We start from the raw sequence: 16,953 nt of genomic DNA, 5'->3' as shown, positions 1-16,953 counted from the left end.
TGGTAGATTCACGAAAACCAACTTTATTTATGGTTGTAGTTACTCTTTTTGAAGTTTATTTAATGTGGAATTTTGTGTAATTTATTTTGTATAAATTTCCCCAAATTTCACTACAATATTAAAAGTATGTTAGAATTAATGTTGAAAATAAAATGTGTACATTATTTTTTACTCAGTGAGATGGCTGTTAGTGCACAGAGGATGAGTTCAGGCTTGTGTGAGGTTGTGCAGGTGACTGCTTTCGGGTCATTTACAATAGTTGACCCAGAAGCCACATTCCTCTGCTTTGCCTCCAGATGTGGGTCAAAAGGAAACACATGCTGCTTTAATCCGCTGATGGCATGAATGACTGTGCTGCACACAGCCCCCACTTTTAGACGGGGATCACACAAAGCGGATGACTTGTTTGAGATGACGGGTGTGCTCACTATTATTTGTTAAAGCTGGTAGTAGAACATCAGCATTGCTCCTAGAAGTGGGACACTCCATATTCTTTATCTCTATCTGCATGAAAAGGGAACTGAACCTCTATTTTGCATAGGAGCAGTGCGCCTGCTTAAGGAGGCGGGACTGTGACCCGGTTAGACGTGAAATTGGCAAAACCGTCTCCATCTCCTCAGACTGGAGACAGTCCGGTCCGCGTGAGCTGCAATGTCTGACTGCAGGCGGCAGTGGAACCGGGAGGATGAGCTCCCCGTCTACTTTGCTGGACCGATCACCACCGGACCAAACCAGCGGAAATCCTTTGGGATGTTCAGCTCTGTGGAAGGGGCGTTTGAGAGCAAGACCATAGACTTCGACAACTACGCGGTGGGGAGGAAAGGGAACCGCACCCCGAGGAGTGGGAGCCGGGAAAGGCTGCTGGATACCGGCGACCCCATGGGGAAGACCACCGGGGGGACACGGCAGGGGTCAGACTCAGAGAGCAATGCAGCCAGGGACGCAGATGAGTCTCGGGCTGGGGTTGAGGTTCAAGTCTTATCTGAGAAGACGAGCCCAAATGGACAGGTAGGAATTACGCATTGGCCTATTTTCAGTAGATTGGCTGAAAATCCATTTTATGACTTTCACCATTTCTAACAAAAATAGTATAAACTACTGATTTGTTTAAATGTGAAGATAAAAAATATAATTTACTCTGAAAAATCCATTTTCAAGGAAGAAAATGACGCTCTTACGTGCATAAATTATGTATAATTGTGCTGCATTTTATAATTTCCTTCAAAGTGTTGAAATAAATGTGAAACCAAAGCGCATGCGCTTCTCTGTGGTGCTGAAACGGACAGCGACGGTCCTCAATCTCCCTTTTGTTTTGCTTCCACATGTATTCATTCTACGTAAGGCATCAGTGCCATCTTTCACTGAGCCTTGAACGCCACCAGGGGACTGGGGAGCGCTCGTTTTCCACGCCTGCGCATCCACAGTTTCTGCTACACTTGCGCGCGCAGCTCTTTTGACGCACGGCCCAGGCAGCCGACACAAATCTAAGGACACAAAGGGGGTGGGGTGGGGGGCATCACAGGACAGAGCCCCGTGAAATTTTATGTTGACAGCCGGAGGGGGATCCTAAAAGAAAGCATGTCTGGGATCAGTTATGAGGGGAATAACGGCATCCCCCACTACACGGTAAGAGACTCTGAGAAACATGTAGCCTCTGTTGTATGCAAATCCCTGCTGCAAGGCAGGAAAGGGGATTAAATTCTTAGTGAATGACAAAGAGCAGAAGACTCCTTCGGTTCTTTGTAAACAGCCTTTAAAAAAAAGAGGAAAACTTGTGATTCATTCATCCATATGTTATCAGGAGCTGCACCTTAAAGGTGGAGGCTTGATCTAAAAATCTAATGCACCTTTAGATGGCACAGAAACCCTCCATGTTTTTATTTATTTATACAGATGCAGACATAGGTTGTGCTGTCAGCTGTCATCATAGGTTGCCACGGTGACCGAGTTCCTCTTGTTGCCAGGCACCAAGTTGATACAGGGTGTAGTTGTGGCTTGACAAATCACCTTCTAGACAGTCTACATGTCACAGGATTTGTATATATAAAAAAAGAAATAACAACCATCTCAAAATGCCAGAGTTTCCTTTAATGCAAATACATATTTTTGGTGTTACATCGAATGGATCAATTTTGCTATAAGGTCATGGATTACATAACTGATTGTGTAATATGTCAAAAAGCTGCAGTCAAGTCAGCCCCCCCCCTGCTCTTCTCTGCAGGATGAACGGCTTCTGATCAGAGGGGGGCGAGTGGTGAACGATGACCGCTCCTTCTTTGGAGACGTCTACATCGAGGATGGCCTCATCAAGTGCGTCTGAGGAGGAATTACATGACCATTTCATGTCAAATTCTGATATAGCATCATATAAATTCTCCAAGTTCTCAACCGGTTCCATCCTTCTCATTTTGCTGTTCAAATCCTAACAGGCAGGTGGGGGAGAATCTGGTTGTTCCTGGAGGTGTCAAAGTGATCGAGGCCAATGGTCGCATGGTAATTCCAGGTGGGATTGATGTCAACACCTGCTTGATGAAGACGTACCTGGGCACACAGCCTGTTGATGATTTCCTCCAAGGCACTAAGGCTGCACTTGCTGGGGGAACCACGATGATCAGTGAGTGTGGATGCTGAGTTTCAGGCAGCACATTCACATCTGCGCATTTTAACCTTTTGCTTTTGCCACATCTCAGTCGATCATGTGACCCCTGAGCCCGGGGAAAGTCTGCTGGAGGCGTTTGAGCGCTGGCAGGAAGCTGCAGATAAACGAGCGTGCTGCGATTACTCTCTGCATGTGGACATCCCCCTGTGGAATGAGACTGTTAAAGATGAGCTGGAGGTCCTGGTGCAAGACAAAGGCAGGATTTTTTTTTTTACTTTTACTGCGACAAACAAAAAATATTGTAGTTGTCATGATTTGTCTAAACCTTGATCTTAATAAAAGAAAAACGTTTGCCAAAGCAGAAACGTGTTTAGAAACTGAGTTAAAGCCCATTGGAAAGCCGTTTTAATGCTGTTGCAATGGAAAGGTGTCAGAAGTCAGAGCTCTGTCTCCCCCTCTGGTCACCAGCAGGAACCGTCTCCAGAGTACCCTATGCACTACATCTCCCAGCAACCCCAGGGCACAATTCTTGGATGCCACACACCTTACTCTCATGAGCAGTGTACACTAAAGCATTGCACTTAGCCTCACTCAGTGTAAAGTATTATTTTTGGCATTCTGGCTTCATTACTGAACGTTATAGCCAGACCTGGGCTTCTGATTTCCTGACCCTGTTTTGGCTCTGACTCTGTTTGCCTGCCGCCTGCACCGAATCTAGCCTGAATCCTGACTACTCCTGTTTCTTCTCTGATGCTCCCATGCTCCTCATTGACCCCTGCCTGACATTGATTTAGCTTTGTAAACTCAGCTGTGCTTATAAACCTACTGCAATTGGAACCAGCCTTCTGCCCGTTCTTGTGACACAAGGGACATGCTTCATCTATAATCCTTTGTAAAAGTAAATAATTGTTTGTGGGAATTGTAAAAGTATTCTGTGTCTTAAAGGGCTTCTAATTTGGAAGAGTTGTTTTAGGATATGAAGATATGATTTTTATTATGATGCTTTGCTTCCTAAATTAGTATAGATCTCTTTCCTAGATTTTCTTTTCTTCTTTTTATCCCAGAATTATGATTTTATTATGATTTACTCTTGTTGCTCCAATGAAGCCAATGCAGTTTTTTTTTTACTCCTTTCAGGTATCAACTCCTTTCAAGTGTACATGGCCTATAAAGATGTGTACCAGATGACAGATTCTCAGGTATGCACCATCATCCCTAAGAGCCCAAATGATGCAAACTCACTAAATCCTTTTCTCTCTCAAAAAGATGTTTTTAGAAGCCTTTAATTTTTTTCTGTTAAACTGTTTGTTGTTCTTTATACATCCACAGCTGTATGAGGCATTCTCCTTTCTGAAGCAGCTGGGGGCTGTTGTGTTAGTACATGCCGAAAACGGAGACCTGATTTTTGAGGTGAATACATCATTTTGTCTTTCTATCTACGTAAACTCACACCTAGTAGAGACAGATGCACATTAAGCAGGTCATTATGCCCTTAATGACTTATATTTTGGAGATCATTACCTCTGATTATAATCAGATTAATGACAGATAAATCTGATGCTAAGGGATGCCTGTAGATGCAACAGAACTGATATTACTTCTGGATATGACAATGGTAGTGTAGAATAACAGCTAGGATCATTGATAATACATTGAGTACTAATGAAATGATTGCCGACATATCTAACATATAGAGATATGTCAGTTTTATGCAAGTTACTTCCAAGCTAATGCATTAAAGATTACTTTCTATTGGTATTCAAAAGTAAAACCTGACCTTAACAATATTATATCTAAGAATTGTAATGTGATACATGACTCTTGCAATACTATTGGTTACCTTCTTGTAATATCTGCAAAAGTAGTAGATATGCTTTAATGGTTTTAGATATTATTTTTTTAAGCATTGGACTACAAATTACAGGACCAACTCTTCGCTTTAGCTTAGTTACCGGTAGTTTAGTCGATCAAATAAAAATATACGGTATGTACTGAACACAGAACCTGAGACGTATGTGTCTCAGAAAGACTGAAACAATAATAGTGCCTGTTAAACACAGATTACTATTACTACACCAAGTCTACAACAACAGAACCGACAGATATTGGTTCAGAGAAAAGACAGGACCTAATAGTTATTGAGGAAAGTGACAAATAAAGTTTGTGTCTATGATCTTTAGTAATCTCTAGGAAAATTGGCTCACTATTTTAAGTATGAACATAATTTCAAAACTCTTTGAAGTAATCAACAATATCCCAAAAAGATCTTGTTAAAGGTTTTTGTTTTAATTTGATAAAATATCATGATCTCAGTTAGCATTTTTATTTTGGGCGGTTTGTCTGTTTTTGGAATTTACAAGTTACTGAACATGAGTAAAATTGAATAGATATCTAAAATAATTTGCTGCTGTAACTAGTTACTTCTAATACTGGAGATTATTCAAGGAGAAACACGGAAACCAGCCTTTTGCGAATAATGCAGTAAAATATTTGTTAAACTTTGTCTTCATTACTTAACTTAGATATAATTTAGTACTCAGATTACATTTGTGACTAACAGCTCACTTCCCCTTGCTTTAATCCTGACAGAGTATAATATATGACAATGATTCTTTAAATCTTCGTATAGGAACAAAGAAAAATCCTTGGGATGGGAATCACTGGTCCTGAAGGGCATCCTCTGAGTCGTCCTGAGGAGGTATCTTTTATATCCTATAAGTATCAGTTCATGAGTAGCACAGAGGTTCATCAATCTGCCTTTATTTTTCTATGCAGGTGGAAGCTGAGGCTGTGTTTCGTGCCATCACCCTCGGTAACTGTGTGAACTGTCCTGTCTACATCACAAAAGTGATGAGCAAGAGTGCCGCTGACACCATCGCTCAGGCCCGCAGAAAAGGTTTGCACAGCTCTGTTTTTTTTTTAACCTTTTCTAACATTTGATTATATTTTTCAGAAATAACTTTATTTGTTCATCGACTTCAAGTGTTATACTTCTGTTATTTTCCACTCTAGGTTCCGTGGTATTTGGAGAACCAATTACAGCTGGCTTGGCGACGGACGGTTCTCATTATTGGAGCAAAAACTGGGCCAAAGCAGCTGCCTATGTGACCTCTCCACCTTTAAGTCCTGACCCCACCACACCAGAACATCTCCACACCCTGTTGGCCAGGTATGAGTTAAGTCTTTTCAATTTTATTTTTATTTTTGCCATACATCCCAACATTTTCTAATTATATTGTATCCCTTTTTTTTACAAATCTGTTTATATAGTTTTTTATAGACCAAAGCTTTATGGAGGTGGATGAAGCAAAAACCCAGCTTTGCTCCACCTCAGACACATGCACACGCCCAGAAAAAACTGTTGATTTTGACTGTTCCTGTTGCTAAAAATAGCTTAGGAACCAGAATCCTTCATCTTTAGTTGCCTTGGTGACCAAGTTCCTCTCTCCTCCTCCTCCTCCTACTCTGCTCTATAGGTGTGTCAATGCTGTCGCAGCAGTCGTGTGATCCTGCTGTTGTCCTTGATCCTTACCTGAAGGACAAAATGTATTTTTAGAATTTGTTTTTTCTATGGTCGAGAGCTTCCTGTCAGATTTTCATGCTGCCCATCATGTTTTAGCAGCAGTAATGCTTAGTTGCTTGATTGGATGTCCTCCTAGTTCAGTATAACATCTAATAGTATTATTTAGAAGAAAACAATATTACTGATTGTCATAGTTATATGGCGGTTGATTAAATTATACAAAAGTGCAACATGTTTTTCAGTTAGGTTACATGAGGGCATCTCTTTTTTTCTCTGAACTGTCTGCTTAATCTTGATTTTTGGGAATGAATAGTATATATTTTTGTTTTGGGCTTATTGACGCTTTTATGTGTTTATAATGTCTTTGGCTGTGTTTGTTTGGCCCAGCGGGGACCTGCAGGTTGTGGGCAGCTCTCACTGTGCTTACAGCACATCTCAGAAAGCCATCGGTAAAGATGACTTCACCTTGATCCCAGAAGGAACCAACGGGGTAGAGGAGAGGATGGGCTTCGTCTGGGACAAGGCTGTGGTGAGATCTGAGGGCCTGTGTGTTTCTGCGTAAACTGTCAGCCAAACCATCTTTAACGTTGTGTCTTTTGTTTCTTTAGGCCATGGGGAAAATGGACGAGAACCAGTTTGTGGCAGTCACATCAACCAACGCAGCTAAAATCTTCAACTTGTATCCTCGTAAGGGACGCATCGCTGTGGACTCTGATGCAGATATCGTCATCTGGGACCCAGACATTGTCAAAACCATCACTGCGAAACAGCAACAGTCGGTGAGAACACGAAGGATACAGATGTGAAAAGATATTATGTGGATTACCAGTTGCTAGTTTGCAACATGCTATTAAATCCAGGACTCCAATTGATTTAGCATCACCTTGAATACAAAAAAAAAAGTTTTTCTTAATATAATTGGAAATAAAGTCAGGTATGAAGGAGTTAAAATGAATTTTGATTTGTTTACATAAAGTGTTTGGGCTCAATGACATTCAAAGTGTTTGTTTAGTATTTGTATGGCACCTGTACATATGATTTCCCTGTTTGACACCACGTAAAATGGGAAAATGGAAAATGGTGTATACTTGTTTAGCGCTTTTCTACCTTCTTAGAAGGCCCAAAGCGTTTACAGTCACAGTCCTATTCATCCATGCACACACAGTCACACACTGATGCCGGCTCTGCTGCAGAACACTGGTGCCAACCTATAACCACCAGGAAGACTGTGGCGTTCAGTGTCTTGCCCAAGGACACTTTGACGCATGGGAGAGCGGGAATCTGAACCAGCGATCTTCTGATAAGAAGTCGACCGCTCTACCTCTGCACCGTTGCTGAAAAGGGGTGGGAAACACTGTATGGAAACATTGATAAAACACAAAAGCAACTATTTCTTACATTTGAATCTAAAAATATGAAAATACAGACTGTGGTAAGACACTTGTAGTTCTGATATTTTGTAAAGATTTAGTGAGAAAAACATTAAACAGTCCAAACACAGATAAAGTGTGACAGAATCTTTAATCAAAAAAAAGGAATTTCAACTGTCCATCAATGAAAATCTGCTGTTGCCCCACGTTGAGGAAGTCTTACTCACAAAATATAGTTATGGCTATACAGCACGACATAAACGTAGGTCATGAGGTACACCCTCAGGGGGAACAGGAAACAGAAATCCAAAGTGAAATAAAATCATATAGTTCTACACAGTCGGATCCTCTTCATTCTTTGTGTGAGCAGTGCAAACGCATCAAAAACAATTCCAACAACAGGAAAGAACAAAAATCTCCAGCAGGCCAGATCCCAAGAAAAACAAATGAAAAGGAGACCAAAAATCTCACAGCAATCCAACACGGTGACTACCTCCAGAAATTCACGCTGAGAGACACAACAACCACTAAGACAGAGCAAACGAACCGGCACTGGAGTAAACAGAAACAGCAGTATATCTGCAGTGGTTTAACAAGTGAAACAAATCAGGACAGAAGCCAGAGAAAGCTGAGGCAGAGGGAAAAAAACAAAGATTGAACAGGCCAAGAACAGGACAGTTTTAAAAAGCATTAAACAGACACAAATGTGCTTTCAATAGACAAAATAACAAGTAATTAAATTATAATGTGTTTTGGCTACCTACCATTAGAAGTAAAGATGCTAAAAGACATTTTTGCGATTCAAGTTTGATGTTTTTGAGCTGCACTCCGTAAATATTTAAGCTTAATGGCTGTGATATGTTTTCTATGGTAAAAAAAATTAATTCAATTGTGCTGAATTTTGCAAACAATAAGTGGAATGCAGCAATTAAACTTTACTGCAAATACTTTGACATAAAGAGGCGAAAAACCCACTAAACATAATGTGAAGAAAATCATTTAGTGTCTGTACATATATGACTTGTATGGAACCTGATGAATGTGTAATGATATGATTAAGAACTGTAATACGTTTTCATCAAAGTACTGCAGGTACTATAGGGGCCTCATGCCAGCTATAATAATCCAGCCTGATGTTTACAGACAAAGCAGCTTCAATGTATTATTCCAGAAAGAGCATTCGCATGTGTTTATTTGATATTTGCCTCATTGATTACTGGCACTTTGGAGTTTTGAGTGATACACACCTGCAAACAGAACTATATTCACAATAAATAGTCAGTGGGTGATTATTGAAATGAAGTTTCATGTAGAGCAAAGTTGATCTTGTTTAGGTAGTTTTTCATTGAGAGGGTCAGAAATGTGTCTGCAGTATACTTTTATGAAACAACAAAATAAGAGCCCTTTCTTTGCAAGCGACGAGAATTAGTCTACAGAAAAAGGACAAAAAAAAGACTAAATTCTGCTTATATCAACTACTTTTTGTAAAACACTAAAAGAGGGTAATGCTGAACAATTGGATAAGAAAAGGAATCATGTAGTGCCTGCCCTGAAGATGCCTTATTGGGAATAATTCCAGATTTAGTTTATAATCCCTCTTTAGTCCTTCCCCTTTTGTATTCCCATCCCCTTGTAACAGCACAATCACTGTTTCGACACGACCCAAGTCTCCTTCTTATTCATCCCATATCTGCTCAACTGTAAATCCACTAAGCCTTGAAGAAAAGCTCGCTCAAACAGCGTTCAGGGTGAACGATATCACTGCCCCTGCAGAGGAGAGGACTCCCCTTTGTCCCTCTTCTTCATTTCTTTTTTTTTGTGGCTTTTGTCTCATCATTTTTCTCTCCCACACAGGCTGCAGAGTATAACATCTTTGAGGGCCTTGAGTGTCGGGGAGGTCCAGCTCTGGTATTGAGTCAGGGCCGGGTGGTTTATGAAGGAGGCAAGCTTCAGATACAGCAGGGGACTGGTCGGTTCATTCCACGCAAGCCCTTCCCAGACTACGCTTTCCAGCGGATCAAGTTTAGGAACCAGGTGTGTGGAATTTTATTTCATAAAAAAAGTCTTGGATTGTCCTTAAAGTCCCGATCCGGTCAATCTTTTGATCTATTTTAAAAGGGTTTCCCGTGGTATTTTAATTATGGTTATGCAGTATTTAGCCAAAATAAAAAAATAAAATAAAAACTGTAATGTTCTTGGACGTAGTTTGTGTAGAATGGCCGGAGTTCACTAGAAATTCATCTTTGCGTTGTGGGCTGGACTGTCAGGGCAGACCAAGCCCGTCCCCACTTCCCATCGCACATCTGTTTATACACTTTATCGCTAGAACTCAGAAATGCAATTTTTAACTTAATTTTTCTTTATATATGTTCTACATCATGAGAAAAATGCCTCAAGAAGTTGAAAAAAACCCCACCTAAAACACGATAATTATCAGAGTTCGTCTTTAATCAAATTATTTTTAGATTCCTTATAAGTAAAGTTCTGAAGAAATTTTTCGTGGATTTCTTATGGCAATGAAAATGGGTGCAATATTAGATATTAAGTTTCTTTTTTGAATATTTTGGGAAAATTATACTCTGATTTCTTTAATCTGATTATCACATTTTTAAGGATTAAAACAAATATTATACGCATCATATTTGTCATTGATCTGTAATAAAGCAAGCCTAATGCCTGAGGGTCTAAAACAAGCTTCTGACAAATAAAAATGTTATTTGTATCTTTTTGTTTACTCTACAGAACAAAATAATTTAAAAATTATGAGTTTCTGAAGATTAGTCTAATAACGTGAAATTATACCATTACTATTTTAGTATGTAAACATTTGTTTTTATACATATTTTTTGAGTTTTGTGCCATTTATGCATTTCCAATCCAGGTGAGCAGCAAGCAGGGTGTCACGCGTGGTGTCTATGATGGCCCTGTGCATGATGTTACTCCCACCCCCAAATACATAACCCCTTCTCCATCAGCCAAAACCTCCCCCACCTCTCACCAGCCACCAACAGTACGCAATCTGCACCTGTCCAACTTCAGCCTCTCAGGTATGCAATCTGAAATCGAACCAGCATCTTAAAACATCTTGTCATCACACAGGGAGTTGTTCATAAAACACCGGCTGACTTGACATTTCGATGGTTTTTCCTTTTCATCAGGTGCTCAGATAGATGACAACATTCCCCGGAGGTCTGGCCACCGCATTGTAGCACCTCCCGGTGGTCGCTCGAACATCACCAGCCTTGGCTGAATACTTTTGTCTGCACTTTGCGTGTTGTTTGTGTGAGATACCTCCTCATTATTGTGTGCTGAAGCATATCTGAGTGTGGATACGTTGGCATGTATGAACACTTTTCAGTATTAAAGTGGAATCCCTAGTATATAAGATTACACTTTTATTCCCAAAAGATATAACAAATACAAAATAAAGCGTATTTCACAATCATTGAAGACATTCAAATCTATGCCAAACGTTATATTTGGACTCACAAATGCACATGTGAATACTACTTTTAACATCCAACGCTAGTACTTGGTACTTTGTTGTTTTTCCCTCCTGTTGTCTATGACATCTTTCATTTTTATCACTTTACTTTCTCAGACACGGTGCTCCTCTTTCGCCCTCTAGTGGTCCATTGAAGTAACAACATTTTTTGGTCAATTCTGCATCTGGTTAAAAAAAAACAGCTCAGCAGTGTACTGCATTTTCTGACACGAGACTTTTATTATGTTATACATTTGCATGATAAAATTAACACTTTTGACTACTTGTGTGTTATGACTGCAAGGGTAGAACACAAATAACGTATTACTCAAAGCACATCTGTATCAGCACAAACGTTCTCACACTTGATTGCTGTAAACTAAGAATAAAACAATGAGTAGTTCCTCTCCACACATATGCAAATGTATCAATACTCTCATTTAAAATTAGAATATGGAACGGCGCTTGACAGGATGTGCATGTTGTATTTAGTTCTGTGTTCTTATATTAAAGCTTCACAACGTCTTTTACAGTCCTCTGCCCATCACTGTTGCCAGAAATAGATCCATTGTTGCAGTAACATTTTGAATTCTGCTGTTAAAAAGCTTCAGCTTCCACTCCTGACTCTTAAAATGTCACTGATACAATAATCTGTTTTAAAAAAAAGTTGATTTTGTTTTTCCTTTATGTGTTATCTTCCTGATGCAATATTTAATGTTTCTATGGTGCTCTGCTTTTCTTCCATTTGTAAGCTCTTTCCAATGGAACCAGTAATTTTGAATAAAGGTGGTGTGGAATGGCATAATAAAGGTCTAAAACTTAAATCTGTTTTTTTTATTTATTGAACTGTTCTACTTACAATAAATGTCCTTTTAAAACTTTGTCAAAGTATGACAAAGTATTACATTTTTTCAAAGAATAAAAATGGTTTGTTCGACATCAGATCAGATAGAAAAAAATGTTTTGATTTAAATATTTATATAACTTTAGCAATGTTCCTTGTAAACCAAAATACAGTGAGGATCACTAAAAGTTAACACTAATTGAAAATTGTTTTCTTCATGTCACACAAAGCCAAAAATGAAGAATGACTAATTGGTCTGAAGTTTCTGAAGCAGAGGGTCATACAGCCATTATGTACATTTTGCGTATACTGCACGGATGAAAATTGGTCATACGTAAATATACGTGGAAAAAGGGAGAAAGGTTGTGGTCTTTATGTGAAATTTTCCCAGATATCTGGGATATCTCACAAATGAACCACATTAAAACCACATAAAACAAAACATAAATCTACTGCCAAAGTTTGTGCATCAATTATGTAACTTTGAGGTTTTATGTGAACCATATACACAATATATAAGTAATACATCGGTGGTACATGCGTGAAAAAACCTTTCGGTATATGTGGAACGGTCTTGGAAGGCCACAAATTTGCATCTCGCAAAATCACGCACAATTGCATAAGATTTAAATAATAATTGCATATAAACTACATAAAATATGCATAAATTGAATAATTCTCAACAAACCAAAAATTTTGAACTGCTCAAAAGTGAAATCATGTAAAGACCTGTGGGCCGAAACCCTCAACCGACATCTGCGCACATTGACGAACGCAAGAAACGCTTATGAATTACGTATTTCACGCATGAATCACGAAAGAGCGAAACCTCACACATGGAAAATGCGCAAAATATATGTAGTGGCTGTGTGACACGGCCTTTAGGTTGTGTGCCTTTTTGATTCTGGGACATGACCTGTTTGAAGAGGAAGTGGAGAAAACGCACCTAATGACAGCTGGGAAGGGTCATGCCCATACATATTCTAAAGAAGAAATAAAAATGATAGATTCAGAGTTGTAGAATAATCAGGTTTTAAGACTTTAGTTGTTCCTTTTTTTTAACCAATAAGAATGGGTCACTGCAGTGAACCCACTCTTTTGCACTCATTTGGCTGACTTTTAGTCACATCTCACATTGCAGTGTGACTTTTTAATCATGCTTTTACACGAAATACATTGCATGTGTGAAGATTTTGCTGTCTAGTTTTTTTAATTTTTAATTGCTGTTTTTTATTTTTATTTTGTAATGTACCATTTCCTTCCTGTCACTCACACCAGATTCAAATCTCCAATTAGCTTTAGTGGCTGCTCACGTCCAAGTTAATTATCCTCAGTGTATTGACGAGTCTGGTCATCTGCTTTGACATCCCTTTCTTGTGCCCTTAGTCCATGGTTTTGTCATATTCATGTTTTATTTAATTTGATTAGATATATAAAATGTTTACGTTTCTGTAACAAGAGTCTGTCATCCACCAGTTCCTAACCAAAAATCAATATTAAAAAGTTGTTATTTAAAATTTTTTTTTTTTTTACGTTTTATTTTTCATTCTTCTTGGAATACATTTTGTACAGGATGTATGAATGGTGACATCATCCACCACTCTGATCATTGATCACCATTTGTTAAAAAATCTGTCAACTGAAGTGACTAAAGTTAAGGATACACTATAGCAGCAGTTATTTTTGTATTAGGCAGGTTCCGAAAAAACATGTACCAGTTTTTATACTTGGCTTGACCAATAAAACTCAATTGTTACTTCAGGGTGTTGACTCATTGATCCAAACAGGCTAAATAGTGGTAAAGTTCCTGTAAAAAATGTGAAGATAATTAGTGAAAAATAACTTCCAGTAAAAGTTTCACATTTGTTTTTATCAGTTTATTTACCTGCACCATCCATGATCCTCCTTTATTTTGACGGGCTGTTTGGGACCTGACAGTTTAGGGAGACGGACTTCCGGTAAAAAAAAGGAAAAGCTAAAACAAGTTGCAGCAAAATTCTTTTATTTTTTCAAGTTCTTTATTTCTTTTCATTTGGACAAAAATAAAAAGCTCTAAAGATCTACAAAAATTCCTATGCATGGGAAATGAAAGGGACAGACAGACAGAAGAAATCTTATTTTTCTACCAGTTTTTACATTCCTTGAAGAAAGCGTTTGAATCCGCTGCGCTTCTATCACAACATATTTATGGAACTTTCAGAGTAAATGACTAATGTGTGACAAACAGATTGTAGCTCTGACACCCACTGACAGACATGGCTTTACATGTCCTTCATACAATACTGTCAGAAAGGTCATCATGCAAGTTTTTGCACAGATGCAAATCGTTCTTGTCAGTCAGCTGGCTGTTAAAAAGTGATACAAGTCACATCAAGGAATTCCTTGTGGAGCTAAAAGCCTTTGATGATCCTGAGAGCAGATTGGCCTCGTGAGCTGTAAAGCTCTGCTGCATCAAAATCTGAGCAGTGATATGAGTGATAATGAACACCTCTCTCCTTTATCATGCAGTAAATGCTGTGTCTTAACATATACACCAAATGCATACGTATAGCTATGAATTCATCATTTATTTCCTTCCTGATGTGTGATGGTAATGACTGACACATCAGCTGTGAGGGTTAGGGTGCAGCATGTGGTAAACATGGTATGGAAGTCACACTTTGCCACAGATGTCGAACCATCGCAGCAGCTGCTCATTAATGTAGCACACTGTGACACTTTTTCTAATTACCGCATATTAATATGGTGAAAAATATATGAGGATGTCCCAATGTGCTGTAAATGGATTTACATTCAGTAAAGCCTGTGGTGACTTCCATTCAAAGCAATTTTGAATTCAATTAACCTTCTGTCCACTTGAGGTTCATCTTTTTATTTCATTACAGCGATTTATTTGTTCCTCATGATGAATAAATAAGCGGTAGATGAAAAATGGGCTCTGATAAATGGTAAAAGCATATTTGACAGCTACATGTAGTGTTACATGAAGCAGGCCCGAAGACAAGCAGGAGTCAGGGGACAAGGATGTTCAGGAGTTGGCCATGGCCTCCGTTCAGGATGTGAACAGGAGTATGATTGAGGTCAAGGCCACAGCAGCAAAAAACAGCAACGAGGATCCCACGAGGTAGGAGAAAAGCAGTTGACTATATCATAAATCATGACAATTACTAAAGGTTCAGACGCACCTCTCAAGATCACGGTGTGCAGAATATGAGAAGCAGTGTTTGTCCGTGCAAGTCGAAATGTGGAGTTCATCCATCTTCAGAACTCGCTGAGTCCCTGTCAGGGTTGGCTGCTAACGCTGGTCAAAGGTGGGACAAACCCTGACTCTCGCCAGTGTTGCAGAGCCACACACACACCCCCAGGGCATTTTAGAGATACCAATTTGCCAATGAAGTATGTTTCTGAGCTGTGGAAGGAAGCCGAAGAGCCTGAAGAAAACCCACACCTGCATGAGGAGCACTTTCAAATTCAACAAAGAAGGGTCCCAGCTGGTATTTGAACCAGGGGCTTCTTGCTGTGAGGAGAGAGCGCCAACCACTACGCCATTGTGCAGCCCAAAAATGTAGTCTTATTTTGAAAATTGAGCTGTTTCTTTTCTCTGTCAAAAATACTTCTTGTGTGACTGATTTTTTATACTGTATATTCATATTTCAATAATCCACTAAATAAACTCCACATGTCTCTTTAGCTCAGCAGCAGACAGCGCAACTCAAATTCTGTTCTTCTCTTACAAGAACAGCAGCATAGTGTGACTACACATCGGAAGAAACACAAAAAAACAGCTGCTTTAGGTACATTTTCTGATCACACAGCATTCATGTGTTGTGTGTCTGGATTTACGGTAGCTAGAAAATTCAACCAAACCTTTGAAGATCAGTTTTGATATCAATTATAACAACCTTTCGTAACAACATTGGATCAGATTTAATTAAACTGACAACCTAATGCAGATAATGTTTGAATCCACAGATCTTCTGGAACAACTTGATGGAACTCACAGAGTAAATCAAATTTCCACATGCTGGCTGTCATTACCAGGGTGTCAGTCCCTTCAGCTGCACAACTAAGTTTTGTCGTCTGGATTCTTCTCCAAATACTCCTACACAATTTAGGACAATGAGAAACACTGAAAAGGTAGGAATTAGTTCAATCGAATTTAACTTACAGTACCTAAGTACTTGCATAGTGTGAAAGCGAGTGTTTTGAACTTGGAAACTCGAAATGCATGTTTACATAGACTTCTCATTGAAAGTGTTCACTTAAACCTGCGTTGCAGAGGGTTGTATGAATTTAGCTAGACATTATCGCATGTGTGCGTCTCCATCAAAGCATGATGTGGTGAAACCTTCACTTATAAACACTTTCAGCATTTCTTAATGAGCCGATGTTGGTTGATTAGAGAATTGGGATGGTTTGACCAGGATTTTTGTGAATCTTCACTTGGTTGGTAAGTTTTCTGCTTCTGAGTTCAGAGCATGGCATCCAATGGAAAATGATATATTTTGGCTTTTTGCACAGACAAACTAAATGCAGCCAACATCATTGGAACAGGAACTAGCAGAGGCCTGTTTGCTGTCACAACCATCTGCTCAATGTGTAGATCAAATGGACACATTTCAAGCTTGTAGTCACAGACATTCTGCAGCACATCTAAAAGGGGATAGAGGTGAAACAGTAGGTGTTGCACACAAGTCTGAAGAGATACCATGACTTAGAACTAGCTTCCTGTTCTTTGGCTGGATAAGCAAAATTTATGTTTTGCACCAGTACTGCACAAATGCATCCAAGGACATACAATCCACCATTATGTTGTTGTTCAACTGAATCACAACTGTGCAACAACAAGCTGCTTTTAAAATCAATGCAATAAAATAAAAGCTTTTCAAATTAGGGTTTTAAAAAATGTTGTTTTCAGAATAAGACAAAACAGTGATTTAAATAGAAGATTATTTTCATTCAGTTCATTTTATGTTGGTAAAATCAATTTGTCTTTTAATGTAAACATATAGATATTGCTTTTCTTAATTAAGGCCTTTTAAAAAATATTTTTCAAAAGCTTTTTTATTTATTTCTACCCATAAACAAATTGATAAAGTGTATCCGCTTCTTACTAAACTGCTAACTTTACGA

General features: G+C 38.9%; 1 protein-coding gene across 2 annotated transcripts; it reads left to right on the top strand.

Annotated features, from left to right (window-relative positions):
• The first annotated feature begins 444 nt into the window (after positions 1-444).
• LOC101159888 (dihydropyrimidinase-related protein 1) lies at positions 445-11,800 on the top strand. Of its 2 annotated transcripts, none has more exons than XM_004085299.4 (14): positions 445-1,008; positions 2,222-2,310; positions 2,430-2,614; positions 2,691-2,855; positions 3,737-3,798; positions 3,929-4,009; positions 5,229-5,297; positions 5,375-5,495; positions 5,612-5,768; positions 6,510-6,651; positions 6,731-6,901; positions 9,347-9,526; positions 10,374-10,539; positions 10,651-11,800. In XM_004085299.4, exons 1-14 carry the CDS (start codon positions 652-654, stop codon positions 10,740-10,742), a joined length of 2,037 nt encoding a protein of 678 aa, XP_004085347.2. In that variant the 5' UTR covers positions 445-651; the 3' UTR covers positions 10,743-11,800. The 2 variants fall into 2 exon arrangements, with proteins under 2 accessions (XP_004085347.2, XP_011492020.2); XM_011493718.3 differs by lacking the exon at positions 445-1,008 and adding an exon at positions 1,448-1,626.
• The last annotated feature ends 5,153 nt before the right edge of the window (positions 11,801-16,953 follow it).

Source organism: Oryzias latipes, chromosome 1, assembly GCF_002234675.1.
Source record: "Oryzias latipes chromosome 1, ASM223467v1".
In the NCBI taxonomy this organism is placed as follows: Eukaryota; Metazoa; Chordata; class Actinopteri; order Beloniformes; family Adrianichthyidae; genus Oryzias; species Oryzias latipes.
The sequence above is the reverse complement of the archived record's forward strand: the minus strand, read 5'-3'. Positions and strand labels throughout refer to the sequence as shown.

What these genes read in the sequence shown, in the direction of transcription:
- LOC101159888 (XM_004085299.4), top strand. Translation starts at nt 652, where the DNA reads ATGTCTGACTGCAGGCGGCAGTGGAACCGGGAGGATGAGCTCCCCGTC. An exon ending in ACCAGATGACAGATTCTCAG is followed by an intron (nt 3,799 to 3,928) that starts GTATGCACCATC and finishes ATACATCCACAG; the next exon opens with CTGTATGAGGCATTCTCCTT. An exon ending in TCGTCTGGGACAAGGCTGTG is followed by an intron (nt 6,652 to 6,730) that starts GTGAGATCTGAG and finishes TTGTTTCTTTAG; the next exon opens with GCCATGGGGAAAATGGACGA.